We start from the raw sequence: 27,742 nt of genomic DNA on the forward strand, positions 1-27,742 counted from the left end.
TGCAAAATGAGGACTGGCTGCCTTGTTTTCTCATTAAAGGTGATTGCATAACAAGGAAGAGGTCTCAGTGCGAGGAAAGATTATAGATGCAGCAACTACTAATTAATCCTTTTAAAACCCTTGTTAGTTTTACTATGGGAGAGTGAAGTCTAGTCAATAAGAACTGAATTTTGAGCTGGCATGAATACTGGCAGAGTGGACTGATTTCTCCCATAATGTTAACTTATGGAAAAGCCAAAAAGATTGGGAGTGATGGGGAAAAGTTGGGCGGGGGGTGGGGGTGGGGGTGGTGGGGGGTGGGGGGGGGGCGCGGGGTGGTGGAGCAGGGGTTTGTGGAGTCGTTATGACCATTTTCAGGAAGAAAATTCTGAGGGAAAATCCTCCCTAATTCCCGAAAGTAATGAAACCAGTTCCAAGAGTCTCTGGTTACATGTGATACATCACTAGAGATGTTTAGTTTCTTCCCTCTCTCCCATATTTCCCAATTTCCTCAGGAAAAAAGGTCTATTAAGGATGTGAAATAGCTAACTTAATGCATTAGGCTAGTCCCAAGAGTTGTAGAAATCTTACACCACTTTACATAGTGAAAAACTGACATAAATCAGACCTGCCAATAAATTTATAAAATACTTCTATTTTTAAAAGTTATTGTGCAGCCAGGGTTCCACACACAAGTGAGGGAAATGTGATTGTTTTCTTATAACTGACAACAGCCCCAGTATGTGCATATGCAGGAATCCATGTTTGGATGAATTTCCATTTTGGTTCAGCAGTGCAGACTGTAAATCTGTTCTCGGTTATGTTTTCCTTGCAGGTCCTAATGCATGGCAGCAGTGGTCCTATGACATCATAATTGTAAATGGCAATATAAGCAATTATAAGGAAGGAATCAATTCGACAAATATCACATTATATGGCTTGAACAGTTCTACAGTGTATACATTCAGGATACGTGCATCTTCTCCTGGTGGCAAAGGTCCATGGTCTTCAATATTTCAAGGAACAACGCTTAAAGAAGGTGGAAAGAGTGGCTATCACGTTTATATTTGACACGGAAAATTAAATGTTTCTAGTCCTTAAAATGTATACCATTGAATTTGTTTAGGATTTTTTTTCAAGTAATTTAAGTTATTAGCCAGGAATCAAGTTATATAAATCTAAAGATAAAGAGGAGGCTCAGCAAATGGCAAATATTAGTGGTGGATTATAGTAGAAACCCCTATAGAAAGGACGGGTCTTAAGCATTTATTATGGGGTAATTAAAAAAAACTTTCTCTTCATACTTAGGAGTGTTACATGGTTCTTGGGCCAGATGCATAACGCCAAAGTGCTCTTTTCATGGTTTTTGAGGCCCTTGTTGGTATTTTATCCACAATGCTGTTTAGTCCTTTCAGCTTTACACTGATGCTTAGCTTGTAGAATATAAATTGGATGTGGAGGACTGAATTGACTTTATTTTGATTTCAACACCCACAGCCTTTTTAGGGGGGTGGTGTAGGGGAGTGACTCTCTTGCTGATTCTATTCAATCAGCTGATAGCTGTTCAAGTGCCCGGTGCGGGGAGTTTAACTTGTTGACCCGCTGGGAGTTGGATACTTGGAGTGTTCGGGAACCATTTTTGCATGTGACGTCATTAACAGGCTTCTCACCTGGAAGTCAGCCTGATTGACAAGCTTGGCTTCTAGTTGGGTGTCGAACGTTGGAGCAAAAGCTGCAGGACTAGATAGATGTGAGTCCTGACATATGGGGTGGGAATGGGTGGAAGTTGGGGGAGTGGGGGGGGGAGAAGAATCAGAAGCTTTGAGGGGGGAGGTCAGGGGAAGATTGGAAAGGTCAGGAGGGGATCCGATCACAGGGGTTGACACTTACCTCCTGGATCCAACAATCCTTACCTCCCTGTAGATGCCAGGTTTCACGTAGCTGAGGAAACCCGGTCATCCAGAATTACATTCAAAATGGTGCATAAAAATGAGGCACACAGCTTCATTATAACATTTAACATGCCAACCCGTTTCTTGGGAATGGGTTGGATGCCTGGTCCAGTCCTGCTTCCTTCAAAAAATAAAGTGGACTGGTTGGGTTTGGGATTCAAATTAAAGTTAACACTTTAATCTCCTACCCAACCCAAACACCTTTTTTTGGAAGTTCAAATTTCCCCCCCTGTCTCTGATAGTAGATTCCTGTAATTTTCCCACAATTGCTAAATAGACAGGTATGAAGTTGCCTGGTTTCTCTCTCCCTTCCTCAAAGCAATTATCCACTCCAAAGGCACAACTCCTGAATTTCGACAGCTTTTGAAAATTATGACTAATTTACAATTTCTTCATTTTATTTTAATAACTTGGGATGGAAATCATCAGGTCCTGGAGATTTGTCTATATTAAGTCACATTATTTTCTCCATTACCTTTTTATTTTACATATTAAATCCATTAAGTTCCTCTGCTTGTATTTTTAGATCCCCTCTTAGTGTTAGCATTTGTCCTCTTCCTCCTCTGTGAAAAATGACACAAAGTACTCTTAATAAGTCTTCCATTTTCATATATTTTTATTTGTGCCAGCCTTGGCTGAGTGCACTTGCATCTCTCAGTCAGAAGGTTGTGGGTTCAAATCGGGGTGGGGGGCTAATTTTGACTTTGGTGCAATAGTGTACTGACTCTAAGCCTGTACATCCTATGTTAGATATTTAGGTTTCCTCCTATTGAAAGTTATCCCACCTCGTCATTGGCTCTGTTCTAATAGGTGCAGCAGCTGCTGCCCCTCTTCCGCTTTCTCTTTTTTTTTCCCATTCCATTGAAACCAGAAATATTACCACCCATGATATGGTCTTAAAACGAAAAACAAAAAATACCAAAGGAATGATCTGGGAACTATTCTCCCAATCCAAAACACACAATGACATTTGGATCCTCTAATCCAATTACCTAGAGCTGAGTGCTCCTTTAAATACTACTTCAGTGACTCTGAGACCCCTATCCCAGTAAGTTTTACTAGCCTGTTGGGTGCTGGCTGGGACTTCTGAGATTTTGCATTCAAATGGCTTTGAGTTCTTAATTGTGTCGTTGGCCCCAATTTGCACATCCTCATGAGGAATCCACTTACCTCTGGTGGGCGCCTCAGCTGGCAAAACTGTGTGGTTAATATGGCGGCAGGCAGGAATGGAACGGTATGTCCTCTGTAGTGATTTTAACCGCCTACCTGTGCCATTCTGGCTAAGTGAGCAGGGTTCAAATTGCCTCTAATAAGCTTATGCTAGCCTTGGTATATTTTATCTGTCAAAGGTAGCAATATCTGGATATTTTAACGTGTGTTGCTTGCTATTTTTGTATATATAAACTTGTCTTTCATGCAATTTAGTACCTGTTTATTTAGTGATATACAAAATACACATGATGCTTTTTGCTCTGTTTTATTTTCTTGAAGGTGCTAATCCCTATGTTCTAGCAGGAAATGAACTGGGGACTTGGAAAGTATTCTTGGATAAATTTACGAATGAAAATATGCTGCCAAGTGTGAAAAATGCAATAGGTACAGTAACAGTATCATAAATTTCATCTGTAAAGCACTGAATTAAAATCCTGTACAAAAATATTTTAATTCAAACATTGTAAACTTCTGAGTTCTGCAGAAGGGTCCCTGACCTGAAACGTTAACTCTGCTTCTCTCTCCACAGATGCTGCCAGACCTGCTGAGTATTTCCAGCATTTCTTGTTTTTATTTCAGATTTCCAGCATCCGCAGTATTTTGCTTTTATATTATTGCAAACTTCTCAATGTTTATCACAGTACTATTATGTTTAATTTTAAGGTCTGATTGTAAGAATCAATCTGAAAACTGCAACAATTTTCCAGTATAGATTCTAATGTGATAAGCATCTTTAAGGCATTTACTGATGCACCCATAATACTTCCACTTATTAAAAATTCTATTGAAGACTGTTCCCCTTTACATGAAGATGTATACAATTAAAATGATTCCAATCAATGTGCCACCTTTTCAGGACTTTTGACTAAAACATTTCCATAGGAAAGTTCTGTGTTTTAAATGATGGGTTTTAAAATAAAGTGAATTTGCACATATTTAAAAGAAAAGGCTGCAGACATTTGGAGAAGGTGGTGTGCATTGAAGCTAGGCATTGATACTATTATCCTGGAGCTTCCAGGAACAGCCACACTATGGGGGGTGGCGGGAGAGGAGGAGGTGGTGTTGGAATGCCCCTTTGCATTAAGCTGTTATTAAAGTAAGGTGGCACAGTAATAAGTTTAAATACTGGCTCTCTGGCCAATCAGGGAAGAATTTGCATCTAAGCCTTAATATCCTGTTGGGGCAAGAAAGAGGTGACCAAGACCAGGTGGGTTAGGTTTTTAAACATGTAGCTTTAGCTAGGCTGAGCAAGTCTGAAATGCTAGAGGAACCATTAGAAGATGCAGTGATGAAGTGTGGCATTACTTTGTGCCATTATATGTACTGTTTGAATCAAGTGAGTCCATTTGCATCTGCCTCTCCATACGCTCACCTTGCTGTGAAATAAAGCAGTTTGTTGATTTGTACAAAGATTCATTTCATCAATATTTGCTCTGTTTTGCTTTTGGAGAGATCGGAGAAGCATTGATGTGTAAGACACAAATACCCAGTTTATATAAGGAGAATGTATTATGATCCAGCGTCATGCTATTGCACAAATAAATCTAGGGCATTGTGAGTAAACTCACATGAAGGGAGAGCATTCAAGCTACTTACAGGAGTGACTGACAGTACTGAACCCAAGAAAGCATCTATAGCAGATCTGAATGTGAAACAGTGTAACTGACTGAAAGTTTAAAAACTACACACAGACGTTTAGCAGCAGGAAGAAACCCCCACCAACAGTAAAGAGATCATCAACAAATTGCAGGTCAGTTGCTGATTCAGTTTTGCTAGCTCTGGTAAGTTTGTGGAAATACTGGGCATTTTGAGGAGCTGGTTGCAGTTGGTGAAGTTGAGAGTGTTACAACCTCAGTTGAGACTGTTAACTTTCGTTAGACCAGGTGAGAAGGGGTCTAGGGGTTCCCTGTCAGCCTTTGCCTCGTTTAACCGTAACAGGGTTTAATTTTAGAAACACGGTTTTTAGCTCCCTCTCAGTGAATCCTTGTTCACTGCTCCAATTGTTAGGCAAAGAAATCAAACAGGTTTCCTTAGATTTAAACAAGAAAGGTAGAAATTTATTAATCTTACACTCTAATCTGGTTAACGACTATGAATATGCGACGCGACCACGCTAGCATGCATAAGCAATAAACACACATGCAGATAGAGACAGAAAAAGTAGAAAAGAATAAAGGGGAAAAGTTTGAGGCAACGTCAGGTTTATAATTACAGTCCTTTAAGTTCAATGTGGAGTCTTTGGTTGCCGGTAAGTCCTGCAATTTGTTGGGGCCCAGTTCACACTACAACTTGTTTCGATGTCAGGAGTCTTTCCTCTCTTGAGGTTTACATGTCTTCCAGGGGTTCGGTGGCTTGGGAGAAAGTGAGAGACAACCAAGAGATAGGCTTCCTTGTTCCAGCTTCAGTTGGAAACCTACCTTCTCAATTCAAACTGTCCTGTGTCTCAAACAAAAGCCTGGATCAGCCGGTCAGTTATGTGACCAGCTGGTTTAATGAGTCATGCCTTTGTGGATTTCAAAGCTCTTTGGGGGGGTTGGTGGGCATGTAGGGCTGCCTCTTACCCCAACCATTGCCCAGCTCAATCTCTGTTAATTGAATTAATGAGCAATTTTTTTTGTCAATCCAAGCACTGTCTCTTAGTCTGCAGATGTTCTTCCAGCCAAGTGTCTGGTGATCTTCAAACAAGTCATCTCTTCACTCCAGCAACAGTTTAAAATCAGTGTTCATATAACAAAATTAATATGCCTTTCTTGGCAGGCGGGGGTCCGCATGACACTTTAAAAACAGATATGAGCTCCTCAGACTGATTAAAGGAATACACAACAAGATTTAATGTTTTAAGAATTTTATTATAACAACTAAACTAAAAATAAACATTAACTAAGCAGTACTTAGGCAGCTCATGCACTCTATTACAGAGAATGGTATTTCCCATTAACTGGTTAACACACTGAAAAATCCTGCACCACATTTATATGTTTACAGTGTTCTCATCAAAGCGGTATCTTCATAGTTATGGGGGAGGCGGTGGCATAGTGGTAATGTCATTGGGCAAGTAATCCAGAGGCCCAGGCTAATGTTCTGGGATGTGGGTTCAAATCCTACTATGGCAGATGGTGAAATTTACGTTCAATTAATAAAAATATGGAATTAAAAGCTAGTCTAATGGTGACCATGAAACCATTGTCAATTGTTGTAAAAACCCATCTGGTTCACTAATGTCCTTTAGGGAAGGAAATCTGCTGTCCTTGTCTGGTCTACATGTGACACCAGATCCACAGCAATGTGGTTGACTTTTAACTGCCCTCTGAAATGGCCAAGCAAGCCACTCAGTTCAAGGGAAATTAGGATTGGGCAATAAATGCTGGCCTAGCCAACGATGCCCACATCCCACGAATGAATAAAAAAAAGTTAAAAGTCCCAAACTTCTCCCAGTTGCAATGGGTTGGATCTCCTAGTCTTAACAAACCCAGTGTCCTCTTTGCTCACTTCCGAGCACATACGACTGGCCTTCTGTTAATAAGGCAATCTCTAGTGACGCTGTTGGTCTTTTCTTCTCTGCAAACCTCGAGCCTTTGAACCAGGTTTAAATCTTAGTAGCCTTTTGCTGTATCAGTGCTCTGAGAGCAGTTGTTTTCTTTCTCTCTTCTGAGGCTGTGCAGCTCCTGCTGGTTTCTGCATGTTTTCCTTTCTCCCTTACAGCCTGTCAGACTTAGGAAAGCCTGCTGAATTTATTCAGAACAAAAGTCATTAGTTGTTTGCCTTTTACAATTTCTCAGAGTCCATAAGTCTGGCCATATTAAAACTACCTGGGCTTGTCTGTTTCCAGGTGTTAAAAATTGCAACTCGAATTTCTATTTTCTGAGCCCTTGGCTCACTGTTTATAATCTGAGAGTCTGGGAGAGCGAAACCCATTGTCCGTCAGGTGTTACAAACTTGCACTCTACTTTCAAAGGGGTCTTTGATTTGGGTTCCTTGTTTGCATGGTAACCAAGATCCCTGGCTTGTGGCTGGGAAGACTTGGAGTGAGGCCACACGTCTCCTCTGACTCCATTTTACACTGCACTAAAAAATCAGTTTTTAAAACATAATCATACTACAAAGTTCAGTGTTCATAACAATAGGGCACGTTGTTTCACATGGCAAAGGCCTTGGCTGTGACTGCACGGGTTCTGGTCAGCTCCCAGTCATGGTGCTGTAGTTCTAATCCTCATCAGGCTGCACCATGAGAGAGAGAGATGGAGCAGAGGCAGAAAAGGAAAGGACAAGCTGTTTGCAGAGGGAGAAGGAGGGGAAGAAGGGCTCTCAGCAGCAGGCCTTATTCACTTACAGTCTTCGGGGGACACTTCTCTTACTTCCACCTAAGCCAGGAGCAGTATGTGTGGTGTCTGCGCATTAGGAAGGAGGTGCTCCCAAAACTCTGCCACCTTTTGCAAACAGACCTGCAACCTCAGGGGCAGGCAAGGATGGTATTGCCAGTGGCTGTGAAGGTGACCATGGACCAGAATTTCTTTGCATTGGGATCCTTCCAGGCTGGAGCAGGCAACATCCCATCCCAGTTCACCATCCATTGCTTCATGAGAGAGGTGACTGAGACTGTTTATGCCAGGAGAAGGGGGTTCATTGGGTTCTCTCTGACCAGCGAGAAGCAGGTGGCATATGCACGTAGCTTTGCTAGGATAATGGGCTTCCCCATGATGCAGGGTGCCATTGACTGCACACACATGGCTTTGTGGGCGCTGCATCTAAATGCTGACATGTGCTGCAACCACAAAGGTTACCGCTCGGTGAATGTGTAATTGGTGTGTGACACACTCAACACATCATGCTGAATGCTGCTATCCTGGAAGCAGTCACAATGCTTTCTTTCTGTGCCAGTCCACTGTTCCCTCAGTATTTTGAACCACTACATCAAACTAGAGGGTGGCTGCTGAGCAGCAAGGGCTATCCATTTCACATCTGGCTCATCACTGCTCCCCACGTGACTATCATGCGTATGTTGAGAGCCATACTGCCATGTGAAACATCATAGAGCAGACCACTGGGGGACTGAAGCAACAGTTCTGCTGCCTGGAACACTGGCCAAGCTGGAGTGTGTGTCTGATTCATGGTGGTCTGCTGTATCCTTCACAACCTGGCTGTTGAGAGTATAGCCCTTACCATGAGGGGTATAGCGAGCACCTCAGTAGCAGGAGGAGGAAGAGGCTGAGCTGGACTGTCTGTGGTCACCTCATTCGACTATAGTTCCACAGAACACAACCCCAAATCCCCGTTGTGCAACAGTCACACACCTTCCCGCCCCTTTGTTATGGACCATCACAGCATCCTATTGGCTGCAATGCTGAAAATAAAGCCAACACAAAACAACCATTTTAAACCAACTTTATCCCAAAAAAACCTAATATTTCATACAGAATTCAATTGATCACCCTTGTGCATTTTCTTAGTGCCTGTCTTGCAGGTGACTTTGCCTGTCCTAATCGTCATACGGAGTGCTACCCCAGTGGCTGCAGCGTAACTGGTGGAATGCTGCAGTTTCCCCCGGTGAAAGTCAGCAGATTGCCTGGCAGGATACCTTCAAGTAGCTCAGTGCCTTGTGGGAATATGATGATGTGGCAAGAACAAAAATGTGGCTTAAAAATGGTGACGACTGGGTGCTTAATAATCAAGGATACAATGTATTTTGAAAAGTTACAGTAGGAAAAAAAGGGAGATGGGATGGCAGTACTGATTAGGGAAGATATTGTAGTGTTGGAAAGGGATGATATCCTTGATAGGGTAAAGACAGATTCTGTTTGGTTCAAGTTCAGAAACAAAAAAATATATGATCATGCTACTGGGGGGTATTCTATAGGCCTGCAAAATAGTGAGAGAGATGGAGGAGCAAAGCTACAGGGAAATCACAGTGATGTGCAAGATCTATAGAGTGGTGATATTGGGGGACTTTAATTTCCCCATATCGATAAAGATAATTCTAGAGTAAAGGGTAAGGGGGGGGGTGGGGGAAGAATTTCTGAAATATGTTCAAGAGAACTTTCTGGACCAGCATGTTCTCGGTCCAACTAAGAAGGAGGCATTGCTAGATCTGGTGCTGGGGAATGAGGTGGGTCAAGTGGACCAAGTGTCTGTGGGGGAACATTCAGGTAAGAGTGATCATCATGTCATAAGGTTTAGATTAGTAATGGAGAAGAGCAAGGAACAATCTAAAATAGAACTTCTAAACTGGGAAGAGGGCTAACTTCAATGCGATGAGTGGGTGGCCAGGGTGAAATGAAACCAAAGATTGATGGGAAAAACTGTCACAGAGCAAAATGGGTGACCTTTAAGGAGGTGTCTCAGATGCAGGCTAGGTACATTCCAGCATGGGAACGAAAGATAGTGCTCCTTGGATGACGAGAGAGCTAGAGAATATGATGAAGCAAAAAAAAGAGTTTGTATAATGCATGTCAGATGAATTCTTCAAGTGCAAACCAGGCCAAAGACATAAGTTGAGAGGGCAAATGAGGAGGCAAATAAGACTGGCAGAGAGAATGAGAATAAAATGGCAGTTAACATAAAAGATAACCCAAAAATTTTCTACTGGCATGTAAATATTAAGTGGGTGTAAGAGGTGGGGTGGGGTCTATTTGGTACAAAGAAGGTGATATGTACATAGATGCTCAGAGCAAGGCTAGTATACTTAATGAGTACTTTGTATGGGTATTTACTAAGGAAGAAGATGCTGACAAAAATCAGTAGAACTGGAGATGGTAGAGGTAATGGATAGGGTGAAAATTAATAGGAAGGATGTACTGCAAAGGTTGGCTGTGCTTAGAGTGGATTAGTTGCCTGATCAGGGTGGCTTGCATCTCAAGTTGTTGAAGGAAGTTGGAGTGAAGATAGTAGAAAGCTTTCCATAATCTTCCAACTTCCCTAGATACGGGGGGAGGTGTCAGAGGATTAGAGAGTGGCAAATGTGACACCTTTATTCAAGAAAGGGTGTAAGGGTATTCCTAGTAACTTCAGGCTGGTCAGTTTAACAACAGTGCTGGGTAAAATTTTAGAAACAATAATCAGGGAAAAAAAATCAACTGGCACTTGGAGAGGTTTGAGTTAATTAAGGATAGCCAGCACAGATTTGTAAAAGGTAGATCATGCTTGACTAAACTAATTGAATTTTTTAATGAAGTAGCAGGGAAGGTTGATGAAAGGAATGCAGTGGATGTTGCCTATATGGATTTTCAGAAAATCTTTGTGAAAGTACCACACAAAAGAATGGTTAACAAAATTGAGCCTCATGGAATAGGGTCACTAGCTTTGATTAAAAAAATGGCTTAATGACAGAAAACAGCGAGATGTGGTAAATGGTTGTTTTTCAGACGGGGGATGGTCGATAGTGGTGTTCCCTAAGATTCAGTGCTAGGACCACATATGACTTAGATATTGGAATACAGAGTAAAATTTCAAACTTTGCCGATACCAAACTTTGAGGTGTGGCAAACAGTGAGGATGATATCAATCAATTGCAGCAGGACATAGATGGGCTAGCAGAGTGGGTAGACAAGTGGCAGATGGAATTTAATACAGACAACTGTGAGGGGATGCATTTTGGCAAAAGGGATAGGGACAGGCAATATAGACTTAATGGCACAGTTCTAGAGTGTACAGGGACAGAGGAACCTGGGGATTTATGTGCATAGATCTTTGAAGGTGGCAGGACATATTGAGAGAGTAGTTAACAAAGAATATGGGATGTTGGGCTTCATAAAGAGAGGTATTAAGTACAAAAGCAGGGAAGTTATGCTGAATCTGTTTGAAGTGCTGGTTAGGCTACAATTAGAATATTGCATCTAGTTCTGGTCACCACACTTTAGGAAGGATGTGAGGGTACTTGAGAGGGTGCAGAAGGGATTTACTAGAATGGTTTCAAGGATGAGGGAATTTAGCTGCAAGGTTAGGTTGGAAAAGCTTGAGTTATTCTCTATGAAGTAAAGGAGATTTAGGGGAGATTTGATAGAGGTGTACAAAATTGAGAGGTTTAGATGAGATAGACAAAGAAAAGCTGTTCCTATTAGCTGATGGCACAAGGACCAGGGACACAGATTTGACATTTTGGGAGGAAATGCTGGGGATGTGAGGAAGAACTTCTTTGCGCAGCGAGTTTAACTTGGAACTCACTGGCTACAAGGGTGGTGGAAGCAGAGACCATGAATGATTTCAAAAGAAAATTGGATGGGCACTTGAGGGAAATAAACTTACAGGGCTACGTGGATAGAGCGGGGGATTGGGACTAATCGGATTGCTCTAAGGAGAGCTGGCATGGGCTCGATGTGCTGAAGGCCTCCTTCTGTGCTGTAATGACTGTAAGGCCTGGCTTCGGACTCTGCCAACTTGGCATGGGTGGCAGCAATCTGGGCTCGTTGACTGACAGGCAACAGCAGGGGGACTGGCAGAGTGGCAGTGGTGTGAGGATAAATGCTGACATCCTGAGAGTGGACAGCAGGTTTGTGCTCCATGAAGCCACTATCACTTGCCTGGGATGGAGCCTCAGCAATCCTAGTAATGATTTGGAGCACAGATTGCTGGACTGCTGTCAGACCCTGAAAGCCCCCGTGAGCATTGATATCCATAACCATGATGGCAGCGAGCTGGGTTTGAATGGCGACGAGCTGAGACTTCATGACCTGCTGCACTTGGACATTTGGGTGGTTTCTGCTTGTGCTGCAATGGAAGCTGAGACATCGGCTATCAGACATTACATTATGGTGAGGTCTGCAAGTTCCCTTATAGAGTTGGCTACCATTTCCACGCTGGAAAGGATGGGCTCCAAGCTGTACACAAAGTCCTACGTTAAGTTGGAGTGGACTTCTCCATGCTCCTTGATAGTGACAGCAAGCTTTCTGGCAGGCCTGTCCAATGCATCAAGAATTTCTGTATGTGTTCCCATCAGCATTTTTCTGTACCCTGCCCCATCGACGTCTTCATCTGAGTCCTCTGCAGCAAAACTCGTGTGCGACCTTGACTGCCGAGGAGCTGACACCCACGCTATACTTTTCCCCGTGCCTTAGCAGCAGCTCACATGTGCCCGGTGACTCATCACGTACAGATCCTGCCTCAAAGCTTCCCGCTGTATTTGTGCTACTATGTCAGCATCGAGCTGATGGCTGCGAGCATGCTACGGAGTGAAAGTGTCTGTTCCTCATCAGTCTCTTGTTCCTCTGGGACGTCAGGCTTTCCTTCTAGTTCTTGATCAGATGGCAGTTCTTGAGTAACTGAAAGTGGAAAGACACGGGTAGGGTTGGGGTGAGGGAAGTGGGGAAGCAAGAGCTGCATGCTGACAACATTTGCAGCTTGGGAATCAGAAGGGATTGTGAGATGAGGAAGAAGGAGAATTAGGTATGTGTTTGCCATTATCTTCTCTGGTTTCAGCCCTGCAGCTGGCCACTGCCTCAGTCGTGGCTGCACCAATAATGGTGACCACTTTATCCACTGTGGGGATGAGAGCATGCAGCCATGTCTTTCCCCTACTGGTTAGGTGCTGCTGTCTGATTATGGGCCACCTTGTCCTACAAGAGAGAGGAAAGTGTGCCAGTGAGAGTGGTACAATGTGCTTGAATGATGTGTCTTGTCACATTTGAATAGCTGGCAGTGTGTCTGCCAGCTTTGAGATGTGGGTATGAGGCTTGTAGCAGTGCTGTGAATGCTGGATTTGAGTCATGCTTGATGGAGACTCTGTAGGTGAAAGAAGAGGGTGTGGTGAACTGAGCTGTTTGTGAAGCTTGCGGTTCATTTTGTAAGGATATGATATGTGAAGATGCATTGACTGAACTTGACATTGAATGTATTATAGCCCAGCATCCAGGCCCTTGGGGCTAGATAGCTGGCATTGACTGCAACAGCTATCTGCTCCCACTGCCTTCGTAATGTCTGTCTGGAGAGCTTCCTGCCTGCTGAGGGAAGAGGACCTCTTCTCTGTCCACCTCCTGCACCAAGGCCTCCAGTGCTGTGTCGGAGAAACTTGAAACACACTCTCTGGCTTGCTGCGCCATTTCCACTCCTCCTTCTGCTCATAAACTCTTCCCCAGCCACTTTCAGAACCAGCTGCAGCCAGAATGCACCTCCCCTTTAAAAGGTGCAGTCTATCTTTACATTGTGCAGGCTAGCTTTGAATAGTGCTAGCTTCGCATGGGACCATTACTGAGATGTGCAGCCACTTCACAGCACGATTAGCACTGGGTTTCACAGAATTATCATTGAAATTAGCACAAAGCTTATGTGCTGCCTGCATCAGTATAACTGGATAGGGGTTAATTGTGTGTCACGATCACCGTGCCCAATTACCAGCCTAATCCAATTTTTTCACCATTATCTTCACGCCATAGCACACTATCCATTATTTGTTTGAAAATTGTTTTTTTTGTGCTTAACATTGCAAGGAGTATTAAAATTGTCAGCATTAAGCAAATATGCCCTCACTCCAGCCTCAAGATAACTGACTCAAATGCAGACCAGTCATTCTTTTAGCTTTGAGTGAGATTGCCAACTTGAACATTTAATTGTGATCTAAACCTTTAGGAACTGAATTAAAACTGGACAACTTTATTTCAGAAAGGACTCTTGCAGCTGACTGAAGGTAGAGGTTTTCAGTCCACCAGATTAGGATAGTTTCAAATCTCAGGCTCAGAGCTGAAAGGGACAGTGTGCTTATTCGTTGCGCCAATGGTGCCCTGTTTGAAATTGGATTATTTCTTTCATGTTATGTCTTAGCAAGTTATTTATGGTGGCTAGATTTAACTATTAATTTAAGTCAATGTAAAGCACTATGTCTTATGCTAGATCCTCATTGGAGGACAGCAAGCAACACTTTAAAAAAAAAAAATCTGGTGTTTTGCTATTTTTAGCCACACAATTATCAATGGAGAATATCAGATATCCCTTTGATGCTTACTGCATCTTAGAGGTGTGCTGAGTTTTATTTTTTGCACACTCTGGGCTAATTCAGTAGCTGGAATGCAAGAGCATTCAGGGGTTTATTTTGGTGAAAGATTGAAAACAGGCACTAAGTGGATCCTGTGCTCATAAGACATGCCTGTGTAAAAGCCTGGTTTTAGTCCATAATTTTGCAGCTCATTGATGACTACAATAATTTAAACGTGTCCAGAGGCATTGAAACAGTCACCTGCAGGTTTCGCACTCAAATGCCATTTAGAAGTAATTTTTGTGGAGTGGCATTTGTGGTCTCCACGCATCCACTTCCATTGATGGTGTGGATGATACAAAACAGACTTTTTTCAGGATGGCTTGGGCTGATGGAGAGGGCGCACAAATTCTTGAACATTTCACAGGAGGTCCAGAGCAGGAGATGTTCTGTACACAACGTGGGGGAAGGAGTCCACCTCTCCCTCCGGTCCCCCTCTCCTGCAGCAGCTGGTACTGCTCTGCTTGGCCTAATCTCCTGCTCCGCCCATTCCTCCTCCAGACCAGAGGGGCTCCCAGCAAGATTCCCATGACTCCCTTCCTCCTCGTGACTCCTATAAAGGTCTCCAATAAGGCAGAGTAGCATAGCACACACTCTTTTGAAGTGAGGTCCTCAGAATTTCCAGGATAAATGTTGATGAACTGTTGAGTGTTGAAGTCTTGCCGAAGTGTCCAGAATGTTTTCTGATGTGTCTCAAAAGTCTTCTTCAAATACAGTCTATTTCCAGCAGCTAGTGAACATTGAAGGCTGAGCATGGTTTTAAGTAGTGCTTAAAATCCTCAGCAACACCTTCATAACTTCAGTTCAGCTGGTCGCTGTTAGAAGAGGTTATTAACTGAAGCGCTAGCCACCAAAATGGCATTAACTCTCTTTAATGAGAGCTGACAGATAATTTAATTATCAATCATAGCCTTAATGATCCTTGAGGTGACCATTCCTGTTGCTCACTTCAACTGCTTTACCAAAATGGCAACTTGTGCTAAAAGTGCAGTAAACTGCCATTGCAGCTCGAGACTCCACCTTGGCCACCCCAGAAGCTCTTGAGCAGCCCAAGTATATGTGGAAAAAAATGGCCCCCTGAATCTTTGAGCCTTGGAGACTTGGGCTCAGAAAATTCCATTCCTCCTTGCCATGTATTCTGGTGGTAGATTAAGTCACTTAGCAGGATGAAACATTAGCTATAGAAATACACAGTTCATGAAATAGCACCATTGCTGTTTATGGAGAAATCTGTGGCCCAAATTTTCTCGCCCTTTGGTTAACAGATCTTGTATTTTATACACCTGACCATATTTTGTGATTTGACAGTGTAGTTCCATTTCACGTCTGTCATTCAGCTAATATAAACATTTTTGCTTTTATTTTTATAGATTTGGACTGGCTGAATAGTTCCCTCTACTGGACAAATTCTACTGGTTTTGCTCATGTTACATCCTTGGTTGATTCTGACAGTGAGACAGAAGTAATGCAAGGCTTGCAGAATGTGGGAGCATTAGCTGTGGACTGGATAAGTAACACCCTGTACTGGGCTGACAGTGAGAAAAATAATGTGCGCAGCATGACACTTGTGTTTTTCAATGAGGTGTTAAATTATTAGAAGATGGTCCTTTACTCAATGCTGCAATTAACTTGGAGTTGGAATTAGTGCTGTGATATATTAGCTTTTCTGGTGAATGAACTGTATTACTTTAGGTCATGACTCAAATGAATTGCAATTTAATTTGGTTTGGCTGTCACTTACCGATTAAGTTAAAGTTACTGTACTTTATTCGGCTATATATTGAATGCTATTTGCAAATATAAACTTGCTGTCAGTCATGATAGTGTCCAGACATGTAACTGTCAAGAAAATTTCCAGATGACTTTTTTTTAAGCATACTTTTCCCTTATGCAACATTAATAACAGTTGGTCAGTATCTGAAGGGGGAGTCCAAAGCAGGGAAGGCTGCAACATTCATTGTGGGGCCCGAAGGAGCATCTCTGCTCTTCTTTACCCTACACAGGAAATTGTAAACTCAATTCTGCATTTTGTAATTTTGTGATGCAGTGCATTATTGTACCCTTGGGCCTCTTCATCATCCTGGCAGATTCTGACTCAGCGTTGCAGAATGTCGCGATCAGGCCCAAGTTAAAATCTCAGTCAGAGCGTGATGGTGTCATCAGACACCAATGTGCATATTTAAAGAAGGATCCCAATGGTTCTGGTCAGGTAGCTTTGCTACCTATTCAGAAATATGATTTGAAAATTGTGATCAGTGAGTTTTGTGTGGCTTTCTTGTAGATAAGTAACCCAAGTCATTTTAACTGCTCGCTGTTCAACCTTCCTGACATTACAACAGTGACAAAACTTCAAAAGTCCTTCCTTGGCTGTGAAGTGCTTTGGGACATCCTGGGGTCATTAAGGCACGATATAAATCCAAAATCTTTCTTTGCATAACAGAAGTGAAAGTTCACTTATATACCTATAGTTCCAATCAGGTGCATTGATCTGTATAGCACACTTTCACTTCTACCCTGGCAAATGAAAGAAGTAGAAAAACAACTTCTGCTGCCAAACAAAGAATTACGGTATGTGTAACTGAGACAATCAGGATTCTTGCTGCTGGAATTAGGATATCTTGGATGGCTTGGGACATTTGATAGATATGCCTGATAATATAGCCACAGTCAAGAAATCATCTCATGGAGAGAAGTAACTCAAACCTAGATACCATAATACAATGCATTATGAGACAGAATCACAGAATAATACAGTGCAGAAGAGGCCCTTCGGCCCATCAAGTCTGCACCGATGCATTAAAACACCTGACCTGTCTACCTAATCCCATTTGCCAGCACTTGGTCCATAGCCTTCAATGTTATGACATGCCAAGTGCTCATCCAGGTACTTTTTAAAGGATGTGAGGCAACCTGCATCTACCACCCTCCCAGACAGGGTATTCCAGACTGTCACCACCCTCTGGTTAAAAAGGTTCTTCCTCAAGTCCCCCTTAAACCTCCCGCCCCTTACCTTAAACTTGTGACCCCTCGTAACTGACCCTTCAACGAAGGGAAGCAACTGCTCCCTATCCACCCTGTCCATGCCCCTCATAATCTTGTACACCTCAATCAGGTCACCCCTCAGTCTCCTCTGCTCCAGTGAAAACAACCCAAGCCTATCCAACCTCTCTTCATAGCTTAAATGTTCCATCCCAGGCAACATCCTGGTGAATCGCCTCTGCACCCCCTCCAATGCAATCACATCCTTCCTATAATGTGGCGACCAGAATTGCACACAGTTCTCCAGCTGTGGCCTTACCAAAGTTCTGTACAACTCCAACATGACGTCCCTGCTTTTGTAATCTATGCCTCGATTGATAAAGGCAAGTGTCCCATATGCCTTTTTCACCACCCTATTAACCTGCCCTTCTACCTTCAGAGATCTATGGACAAACACGCCAAGGTCCCTTTGTTCCTCGGAACTTCCCAGTGTCAGGCCATTCATTGAATACTTCGGTGTCATATTACTCCTTCCAAAGTGTATCACCTCACACTTTTCAGGGTTAAATTCCATCTGCCACTTTTCTGCCCATTTGACCATCCCGTCTATATCTTCCTGTAACCTAAGACACTCCACCTCACTGTTAACCACTCGGCCAATCTTTGTGCCATCCACGAACTTACTGATCCTACCTCCCACATAGTCATCTATGTAGTTTATATAAATGACAAACAATAGGGGACCTAGCACAGGTCCCTGTGGTACGCCACTGGACACTGGCTTCCAGTCACTAAAACAGCCGTCTGTCATCACTCTGTCTCTGACAGCTAAGCCAATTTTGAATCCACCTTATCAAATTACTTTGTATCCCATGTGCATTTGCTTTCTTGATAAGACTCCCACGTGGGACCTTGTCAAAGGCTTTGCTGAAATCCATGTAAACTACATCAACTGCACTACCCTCAGCTACACACCTGGTCACATGCTCAAAAAATTCAATCAAATTTGTGAGGCATAACCTCCCTCTGACAAAGCCATGCTGACTATTCCTAATCAAATTTTGCCTCTCCAAGTGGAGATAGATTCTCTCCTTCAGAATTTTCTCCAATAGTTTCCCTACCACTGACGTGAGACTCACTGGTCTGTAGTTCCCTGGCTTATCTCTACAACCTTTCTTAAATAGTGGGACCACATTAGCTGTTCTCCAGTCCTCTGGCACCTCCCCTGTGGCCAGAGAGGAATTAAAAATTAGGGTCAGAGCCCCTGCAATCTCCACCCTCGCCTCCCACAGCATGCTGGGACACAAATTGTCTGGACCTGGAGATTTGTCCACTTCTAAGCCTTCCAAAACCTCCAATACCTTGTCACTCCCTATGACAATTTGCTCAAGAACCTCACAGTCTCTCTCTAAGTTCCATATCTACATCCTCATTCACTTGGATGAAGACAGATGTGAAGTATTCATTCAACACCCTACCAATGTCCTCTGGCTCCACCCACAAATTTCCCCCTTGGTCCCTAATGGGTCCTACTCTTTCTCTGGTTATCCTATTCCCATTGATATACTTATAGAATATCTTGGAATTTTCCCTACTTTTACCAGCCAGAGCTTTCTCATATCCCCTCTTTGCTCTCCTAATTGCTTTCTTAAGCTCCATCCTACACTTTCTGTACTCCACTAATGCTTCCATTAATTTGCTCTCCTATTTGCTAAAAGCCTCTCTTTTCCTTCTCATTGTACCCTGAATGTTTCTGGTCATCCATGGTTCTCTAGGCTTGTTGCTCCTACCTATTACCCTGGAGGGAACATGTTGGGCCTGTACCCTCCCCATTTCCTTTTTGAATGCCCCCCACTGCTCTTCTGTAGATTTTCCGACAAGTAACTCTTTCCAGTCTACCTTGGCCAGATCGTGCCTTATTTTCCTAAAAGTCGCTCTCCCCCAATCCAAAACCTTTTTTTGCTACCTGTCTATTTCTTTCTCCATAACAAGCTTAAATTGTACCATGTTATGGTCACTATCACCAAAATGCTCCCCCACCAACACATCAACCACCTATCCGGCTTCATTCCCCAGAATTAGGTCCAGCACTGCACCCTCCCTTGTTGGATCCTCTACATATTGAGCTAAAAAGTGCTCCTGTATACATTTTAAGAACTCCACTCATCTAAGCCCTTAACATGATGACTATCCCAATTAATGTTGGAAAAGTTGAAATCACCTAATATAATTACCCTATTATTTTTACACACCTCCTGCAAATTGCGCACATATTTGTTCCTCAATTTCCCGCTGACTATCTGGGGGTCTATAATAAACACCTAGCAATGTGGCTGTTCCTTTTTTATTCCTAAATCTACCCATAAAGCTTCATTTGATGCCCCCTCCAAGATATCATCTCTCCTTACTGCAGTAACTGACTCCTTAACTAATATTGCAATGCCCCCTCCTCTGTCTCGCCTGAAGATTCTATATCCCGGGATATTGAGCTGCCAATCCTGCCCCTCCCTCAACCATGTCTCCGTGATGACGACTATATCACAATTCCAGGTGTCAATCATTGCCCTTAACTCATCCGTTTTACCTGCAATACTCCTGGCATTAAAGTAGAGGCCTTCCATCCTGGTCTTGCTCCCTTGAAACGTACTTCCGCTGTATTCCCTCTGACTTGTTTGCTTTCCTGTGATTAGCTGTGTCCCTATTCTGCTAGGAGTCTGCGTCCCCTCCCCCTGCCAAATTAGTTTAAACTCCTCCCAACAGCACTAGCAAACCCACCAGCAAGGATGTTAGTCCCCCTCTGGTTCAGATGTAGACTGTCCCGCTTGTGCAGGTGCCACCTTCCCCAGAAATGGTCCCAGTGGTCCAGGAATCTAAAACCCTCCCTCCTGCACCAACTCTTAAGCCACGCATTCATCTGTGCAATTCTCCTATTTCTATACTTGCTAGCACGTGGCACTGGGAATAATCCAGAGATTACAACTAGAGAGGTCCTGCTTTTTAGTCTACTGCCTAACTCCCTGAATTCTTGATGCAAGACCTCATCCCTCTTTCTACCTATGTCATTGGTACCAACATGTACCATGACCTCTGCCTTATCACCCTCCCCCTTCAGGATGCCCTGCAGCCGTTCAGTGACATCCTGGACTCTGGCACCAGGGAGGCAACACACCATCCTGGAGTCACGTTGATGGCCACAGTATCGCCTATCTGTTCCCCTGACTATAGAATCCCCTATTACTATTGCTCTGCCTCTTTCCCCCTTCCTGTGCAGACAGGCTGCTTGCGGTGCCAGAAGCTTGGCTCTGTCTGCACTCCCTGGAGGAACCAGCCTCATCAGCCTCCAAAATGGAATACCGATTTGCAAGCGGGACCCCAGGGGACGCCTGTTTCTCTTGGACTGCCTGGTGGTCACCCATTTCCTTCCTCAAGTCCCTTCAGCTGCGGTGTGACCACCTCTCTATATGTGTCAGTCACAATGCTCTCAGACTCACGGATGCTCCACAGTGTTTCCAGCCGCCGTTCCAGCTCTGAAACCTGAGCTTCCAGGAGCTGCAGCTGGACACACTTCCTGCACACATGCTGGTCCCGGGGACTGGAAATGTTCCCGGATTCCCACATGCAGCAAGAGGAGCAAACCACAGCTTCAAGCTCTCCTGCCATGACTAAATCCTTTAAATTTAGAACTATAGGAGATTATAATTAACAAAACAATTAAGTCTTGCTAAATCAATGACTTACAATTCAATCCACTTTGAAAAATACCCACCAGGACTTACTCACCAGCCAGCTGTGCTCTTTGGAAGCTCTCGGCTCCCCTCAGTCTGAGGACAGAGAAGAAATGAAAGTAGCTCCTCACTCCCTCCTCACCGAACTTCCTCAGTTACCAAACTTCCACTCTAGTACTCTAATGCAACCCAAGTCAGCACTCCAATGCAACCCAAGTCAGCACTGTAAGATGGCCCACTTTTATACTGACTGACTCTCGCCCCTGAAAACTGGTTTAAGCCAATTCTCTAATTAACAAGGTGCAGCTGCAAGCAGAGCCTGAGTGAGCCCTGTTTAAAGCTGGTCTAAAACTTACCTTCTCCAACCCAAACAGCAACTGTTAAGTTAATCTGCTAACTAAAAGACAGATTAGATTTAAGATAAAATTAACTCTTAATTATCCTTAGTTACCAAACTTCCACTATAGCACTCTAATGCAACCCAAGTCAGCACTCCCGTGGAATTTATTACCGATAATTTTGTTGCCAATAACAAATATACTTGCATTTTAATTTAGTGTTCTTTTTTAAATAATCACTCTCTTCCCCAAAAAATCCTTTGTTCTTTCTCTTGGATTTGCTTTGGTTGTCGGACTCGGTGCACATGACCAAAACCTAGAACCTGAGCTCCATTTTCCAAATTATGTATAATCAGTGTCAAATACAATTGACTTTTCATTGTGTTTGACACTGTTATTGACCCAAGCTAATTTTAGCTGCGTGCCATACTGCCCTCAATTGAAGGGCACACTGCTAACCATTTCTAAAATGAAATACTTAAAGAAATTAACTAAACATCCTCAATAAAATGAGTATATTTAAATCTTTCAAATAAAAATGAGCACAATACATTACTTCAAATAAAATAGCTACAAGATGCTTGTACATTGAAACCATAAATTAAAAAGAATTACAGTGCTCACTTTGTACAAAGAACATTCAGAATTTGAGTGGTAATTGCAGTAATGTCAGCACTTAAAAAGTAAAAAAATTACAGCACAGAGCAAAATGCCTTTATGTAAGTTGCAATTATTAAACCTCAAAGCACAAGTATTGGATCATTTGCCTAATTCACATAATTGCATCGCTTACCACCTGCCCCAAAGGAATTTCATTGTAATTCTAATTTACTTATTTAAAGTCTCTACTCAGGTTAATTTTTAAGTAAATGTTCAAGTGGCAGGTAAGATTTATCAACAAATGTAAAACTAATATATAAAAATAAATCATTCTCTTGTGCGTCAATTATGATCCATTCATGACTTTAGGATGAGTTTTAGTGTTAGATATTGGAGTTTTGCACCATATCTCAGCAGTTTCATTGTGATTCTGCAATATTCTCCAATGTGATCCGAAAGCCGAATTCTTTTTAATCATTAGAACATAACTGAAATATGCTCTAATATTGAACAAATAACTTTTATTATTCTGTTTCCTGCAGTTAACTTTATCTGGTGCAACAATTATCACTCTCACTTTAGAATGATGGCTATTACTAGGGTGCGGTTTTACAAATTACAACTAAGTTTATTCACATGTAAATGCATTTCATAGAATGGTTGCAGCACAGAAGGAGACCATTTGGCCCTTTGTGTCCATGCCAGCTCTCTACAAGAGCAACTCAGCTGGTCCCACTCTGTGGCCATTTCCCTGCAGTCCTGCAAATTTTGTCTCTTCAGATAATTATCCAATTTCCTTGAAAGCCATGATTGAACCTGCCTGCACCATACTCTCGGGCAATACATTCCAGATCCTAGCCACTTGCTGTTTTTTTAAAAAGTTTTTCCTCATGTTGCCTTTGGTTCTTTTGACATTCATCTTAAATCGGAAACCTCTGGATCTTGCCCCTTCAGCCAATGGGAAGTTTTTCCCTATCTTCTCTGTCCAGTCCCCTCATGATTTTGAACACTTCTATCAAATCTCCTTTTAACCTTCTATTCTCTAAGGAGAAGACAACAGTTTATGAAGTGCAATAATTTGGCAAATACTGTAAGTCGTAACCTTCTACCCTTGACTGTTCGAACACGAGAATTACAAGTTAAGGAAGCAATACTTAAAGCTCAAATTAAACAACAAAGTCTTTAAGTTTGGTAGGGATACCAGTTAGCCATACATTACACCCATTAGTCACCAATACACTTATTAGTTACAAATATGTTACAAGAGGTTATACAAATGATCACCCAGTGAACGGTCACTTCCCATTAATTGTACTGACCAAGTTGCTTGGCTGCAGCTCCGAATCACGCTTCATAATCTTTATACCTTTCTTTCCAAGCTGAACATGGATGTTTCATTGACAAGATCATACTGTCCCATCCAAATCCACATTAAGCTATGATTGTCCAATGAGTATTTTGAATGTGTTGTTTAAATGATAGGGTTAAATCCCACCTTGATATGTTCTATGTTTCTTGAACTTTTTCCAGTAAAATTTGCTTGAGGAATCAGCTGCTTTGCATTTCAACAGACAAACCCTGGCACTATCAATCAATGTCAGCTTGTGCCACTTCCTCACAGTTTTTAAAACACTCTGTGAACCACTTAAGCCAACTGAATTAGCATTTTAAAAATATGTTCAGCCATGGCTTTTATTATCTCTATGATTGGTTTTTACAACACCCCCAGAACAGACATTGCGATTCCTTGTTCTTTGTGCCCAGTTTTATTTCTTACCAGACTCAAGTTCTAACTATGTATCAAAGCAAAACACAGCTTTGAAGTATGGATGTTTTTTGGTTTCAACCCTGTTTAGATCCTGGACCACTTGCTAAACATTCAATGGCTTCGAAAATGTTATTTTCATCACAGACCAATGATCTTGTTTATCTGTTTTTTTTTTAAAGTAGCATGCAGCTTTTAATAACTTTATTTCGGAAAGCCTATTGGCCTTCGCGGTGCATGCTGGTAAGGTTCTATCAGTTTCTGGACACCTATCTACACCAAACAACATTCTGTATTTCATTTAAACTATCGATGCTCCTGGGTTGGATAACCTCACAAGTCTCAATCACAAATTTCGATCCTCAAGTGGCTGTCCATCCAAAAAATATGGGTGACAGGCACTTGTCCTGAGGTACCCTCATCCTTGTCTTGCGTCTTCTGTAACAGCTTAATCCGTTCTTGCTGCCTGTGTCGCCTGTTGACTCGGCAGGTTATCATTAATAAATGCAGTACAATCATCAGTTGAACAAATATGGGCGATGATCCTTATCCATGGATGGATCTCAATATTCATACCGATATCCCATCTGGACAAATCATCTCTTACCTTGGGTATTTCTTTCTTCTTTTCATAGTTCTGTTGAGCCAGAATATAATAGTGCTTCTGAGACTAATTTATTGATTAATATGCTTCACCCAAAATTTGTAACGTATTTGTGCAACTGCTCCTTTAACTCATCCTCTATATCAATACCTACTCACTTGTGTGATTATATATTTAACAGCACATGTCCTTCCAAGTCAGACTGGGGTAAAACAAAATGTTCCTGTTGCAATAGGACAGGTCAAATTATTGTCCTTGTATTCCTGGTGCATAGTGGTGACACAAGATTCACCTCTCCCTCTGTATGATGATTGCACAGGGAAGTATAGCCCTGCAGTTGCCTTCATGATACAACTCCACTTGACGTGATCCCAGTTAAACCTACAAGCTGAAGCTGGAGCTGTATGCTCAGCTATGTCATGGGCAGATAAATGTGTCCCGGACTTGAGTACACCCCGTAAATTTAGGGACCACCCACATAATTCCATCCAGTTGGGTCACATATTCCACTAAATAATGCCCTTTATGTACCCCTTTGTTTTCCATACAAAACACAGGTGTAGGGTTTGCACTTTCATTTAAGACAGGAGAATACAACACCAGTCTCAGCAGGGTACCACCCTTCTGTTCCAGCCAATTGCACTTATGTTTTATCGGGTACACCTGTACTAATCTCCTGATCTGACACATTAGTCAAATTGAGTTGGTAGGTGGTCATAGTTTCAAATGTTGATTAGTTATCCGTGAGGGAAGCCTTCCCTCGGCAGCATGTTCTAGGTTTTCCCTGGCGGCCTATTCCATCAACTAAGATCCAAATAGTACACACGCACACCATTTTGCACAACCACGTTAGAGGCGTTACAGTTTTCTTTTAAAATTGATTGTTCTAGCATGGGATTTGAGATACATAACCATATTTTGCCATAGTCGTGATTTGGCAATCCTGCAATTCTCCCTGTTCTAAAATATCCATTTTGTTCAAAAGACTCCTCAAACGATTTCTCAACGTCTTTACGGAGCTTTCTAAAGTGACCAAATCAAGGGTGTTAACTAGGGAAATACCAGCATTGAAGACAGTGACGTCATTCAATAAGCTAGGCTGTCTTCTGATGTGCCTCTCCTGGCTTTATTTCCTCAGCATTCTTTATTGATTACTGGCTGATGTGTGGGATGGTACTTTGTACTGAGACAGTCATAGCCAACCAATGGGCTCGTAATAATCCCCACTCACAAGGTTCTATAATCACGATGTTTATCACCAGTGTCATTTATTTCCAAAGTAGTATTGAACCCATGACAATCCTGGAAGTCATTGTGGTACAGAGCTTCCAGATCTGTCTCTTCACTCGGTCTTATCCAAAATTCCTCAATCAATTTGCACATCAACCTTTCATCCAATTGCATAGTTTTAGGTTTACACCACTCAGTATCCCTAACTCGATTAAATTTAAAATTGCCAGTATAATTTAAGTTTAGTTTAGTTTAGAGATACAGCACTGAAACAGGCCCTTCAGCCCACCGAGTCTGTGCCGACCATCAACCACCCATTTATACTAATCCTAACTTGGTGATAAACAGCGTGATATAGAACCTTGTGAGTGGGGATTATTACTAGCCCATTGGTTGGCCCTGGAGTATGTTTGGAACAACTCTGTTTCTGCATTACATTTGCAGAGAGAGGGGGTTTGGGACAGACCTTTAATTCAACTGCCTGTACAGTTCCTTTTATGCATTCCCACATCAGATAGGAGTTAGTGTGTCATTATATTTTACCCACTGGAAACTCTTTATTAATGCACTTCAGGGGCATCTTAATCAGAATTGTTGTCCTAAATGGCTTCACGCAGGCATTCCTCCCTTCGTACTCTTGCCACCGCCATGGCCAACACAACCATTTCCTGTTGGTCAGTTGATTGATTGATTGTACTAGGTTTTCCTGATTCTCACTGAGTTCCCAATCTGGTAGTAACTCACTTCATCATTTTTCCCATTCTGAATGAGCCACACACATTGCTGGCCTGGGACTTTTTCTAATTTACATGTCAGACATACCCCTCATCCCTCCTTTACCTCATAAGCAGTTGCCCTAACCATCTCATCAATTACATTTTCTGGCAATCACCCTGAATGTGTTGAAGGGTAACCTCTTGGGTGCCTCCCTGTAGTTGGGTGTCAGGGTTAACAATAATTTGGCTTTCATAATCCACATCATGGGCCCCGCTGTGCTTGATTGTCACAGTTGTTATGACTATCTCAGTACAGAGTACCGTTCCACACATCAGCCAGTAATCATCCCATTTCTTCCTGGGCAGGGTTGGACGACTTTATAGAAAAGACACAAAACGGGCGTTACACTCAAATCTTCTCTCTGTCCAAAAGAAGGCTGGAGACAACAGAGAAAGGCTGTGCTGCTGAGGGATCTGTCTCTTGCTTTTTGTTGTGCTTGAATCAAGACTGGAGACTATGGAGTCTCCGTAAGTGTGGGAGGGATTTGATCTCCCCCTCTCTCACCTGCACCATACTGTACCTGTTGGATGAATTACTGTGGCAGAGGCTCTGCTGGCGAATCCTCGTTGTTCCATTAGTGTGGTTGCATTTGCTTCATTATAAGTGATGCATGTGATCGTGCCCTGCATGGATCTGTTTGCAAGCTGATAAAGCTTCATTTGGTTAATGTGAAACCATTTAACTTTCTTTGTCAGCTGAACCACACTTACCATGGGACTAGCCTTATCCACAATGCTATACAGTCCCAGTTACAGGGGTTCAAACACAGCCCACCCATGTATAGTTTGGTGCCATCACCTGGCTGCTGAATTCCCACTCCTGAGGTTTCCTTGGGACTTGGAGAAATCGATTATTTTGGTGTGCCTTCCCTATACTATGGGCAGAATTTAGATGCACTTCTCTGAGGGTTTCCCATCGATCGTTCAAGAACTTATCTCGAGACAGCTGCTTGATCTGTCTGTCCTTCCATATAGGGACCAGTAGGTGCGTTGAGATTTTCATGGGTCTCCCAGTGACCAAAGGAGTACCCTGCAGCCTTTGACTCTTGACTGCAAATATTAATCCAAGGGCAATACCTCATCCCATTTGATTGAGGCATTATTCAGTTCTTTACATAAAGCCAATTTCAGGGTACGATTCACTCGTTTCACAATTTCCGACGTTTGGGAGTTGTGGACCACGTTTTCTGTTGATGCCTAACAACTTTAATATGGTTTGCACCATTTGGCCTATAAAGTGACTCTCTTGATCTGAGGATCATGCTAGAGAGTACTCCATAATTAGTGTTTTTGTAGTCCACAATGCAGTGGTGGACTTGCAAAGAAAAGCTTCCACCCATTTGGTGAAGTTGCCCACTAACACCAGGTAATATTTATTACCATTTTTTGTAAAGGTCAAGTTCCGATGCAATCAATTTGGACACATTGACTGGTCCCTTTGACCATCAGGTATGCTCTAGAGAAGCCTCCTTCCTGTGTGGGTTGGGGTTTTTAAGCAGTATATATCAAACAATTCTTCGAGAAATCCTCTGCATCTTCCCTTAGGTGTGGCTGCCATGTTGCTTCCGGTCCAGGGTGTCCAGGCCCACGTGCGCCATGTGCTAACTGTATAAACTCTTCCCGGT

General features: G+C 42.6%; 1 protein-coding gene across 1 annotated transcript in view; it reads left to right on the forward strand.

The window, feature by feature from the left end:
- Positions 1 to 27,742, forward strand: part of ros1 (c-ros oncogene 1, receptor tyrosine kinase) — a 225,732-nt gene that overhangs the window by 20,666 nt on the left and 177,324 nt on the right. Inside the window, exons 11-13 of the mRNA XM_068040000.1 lie at positions 815 to 1,018; positions 3,423 to 3,527; positions 15,471 to 15,649. Coding sequence (XP_067896101.1) covers positions 815 to 1,018; positions 3,423 to 3,527; positions 15,471 to 15,649 — 488 coding nt within the window. The remainder of the gene's footprint in view (positions 1 to 814; positions 1,019 to 3,422; positions 3,528 to 15,470; positions 15,650 to 27,742) is intronic.

The sequence above is a fragment of the Heterodontus francisci genome, chromosome 10 (genome assembly GCF_036365525.1).
Source record: "Heterodontus francisci isolate sHetFra1 chromosome 10, sHetFra1.hap1, whole genome shotgun sequence".
Classification (NCBI taxonomy): domain Eukaryota; kingdom Metazoa; phylum Chordata; class Chondrichthyes; order Heterodontiformes; family Heterodontidae; genus Heterodontus; species Heterodontus francisci.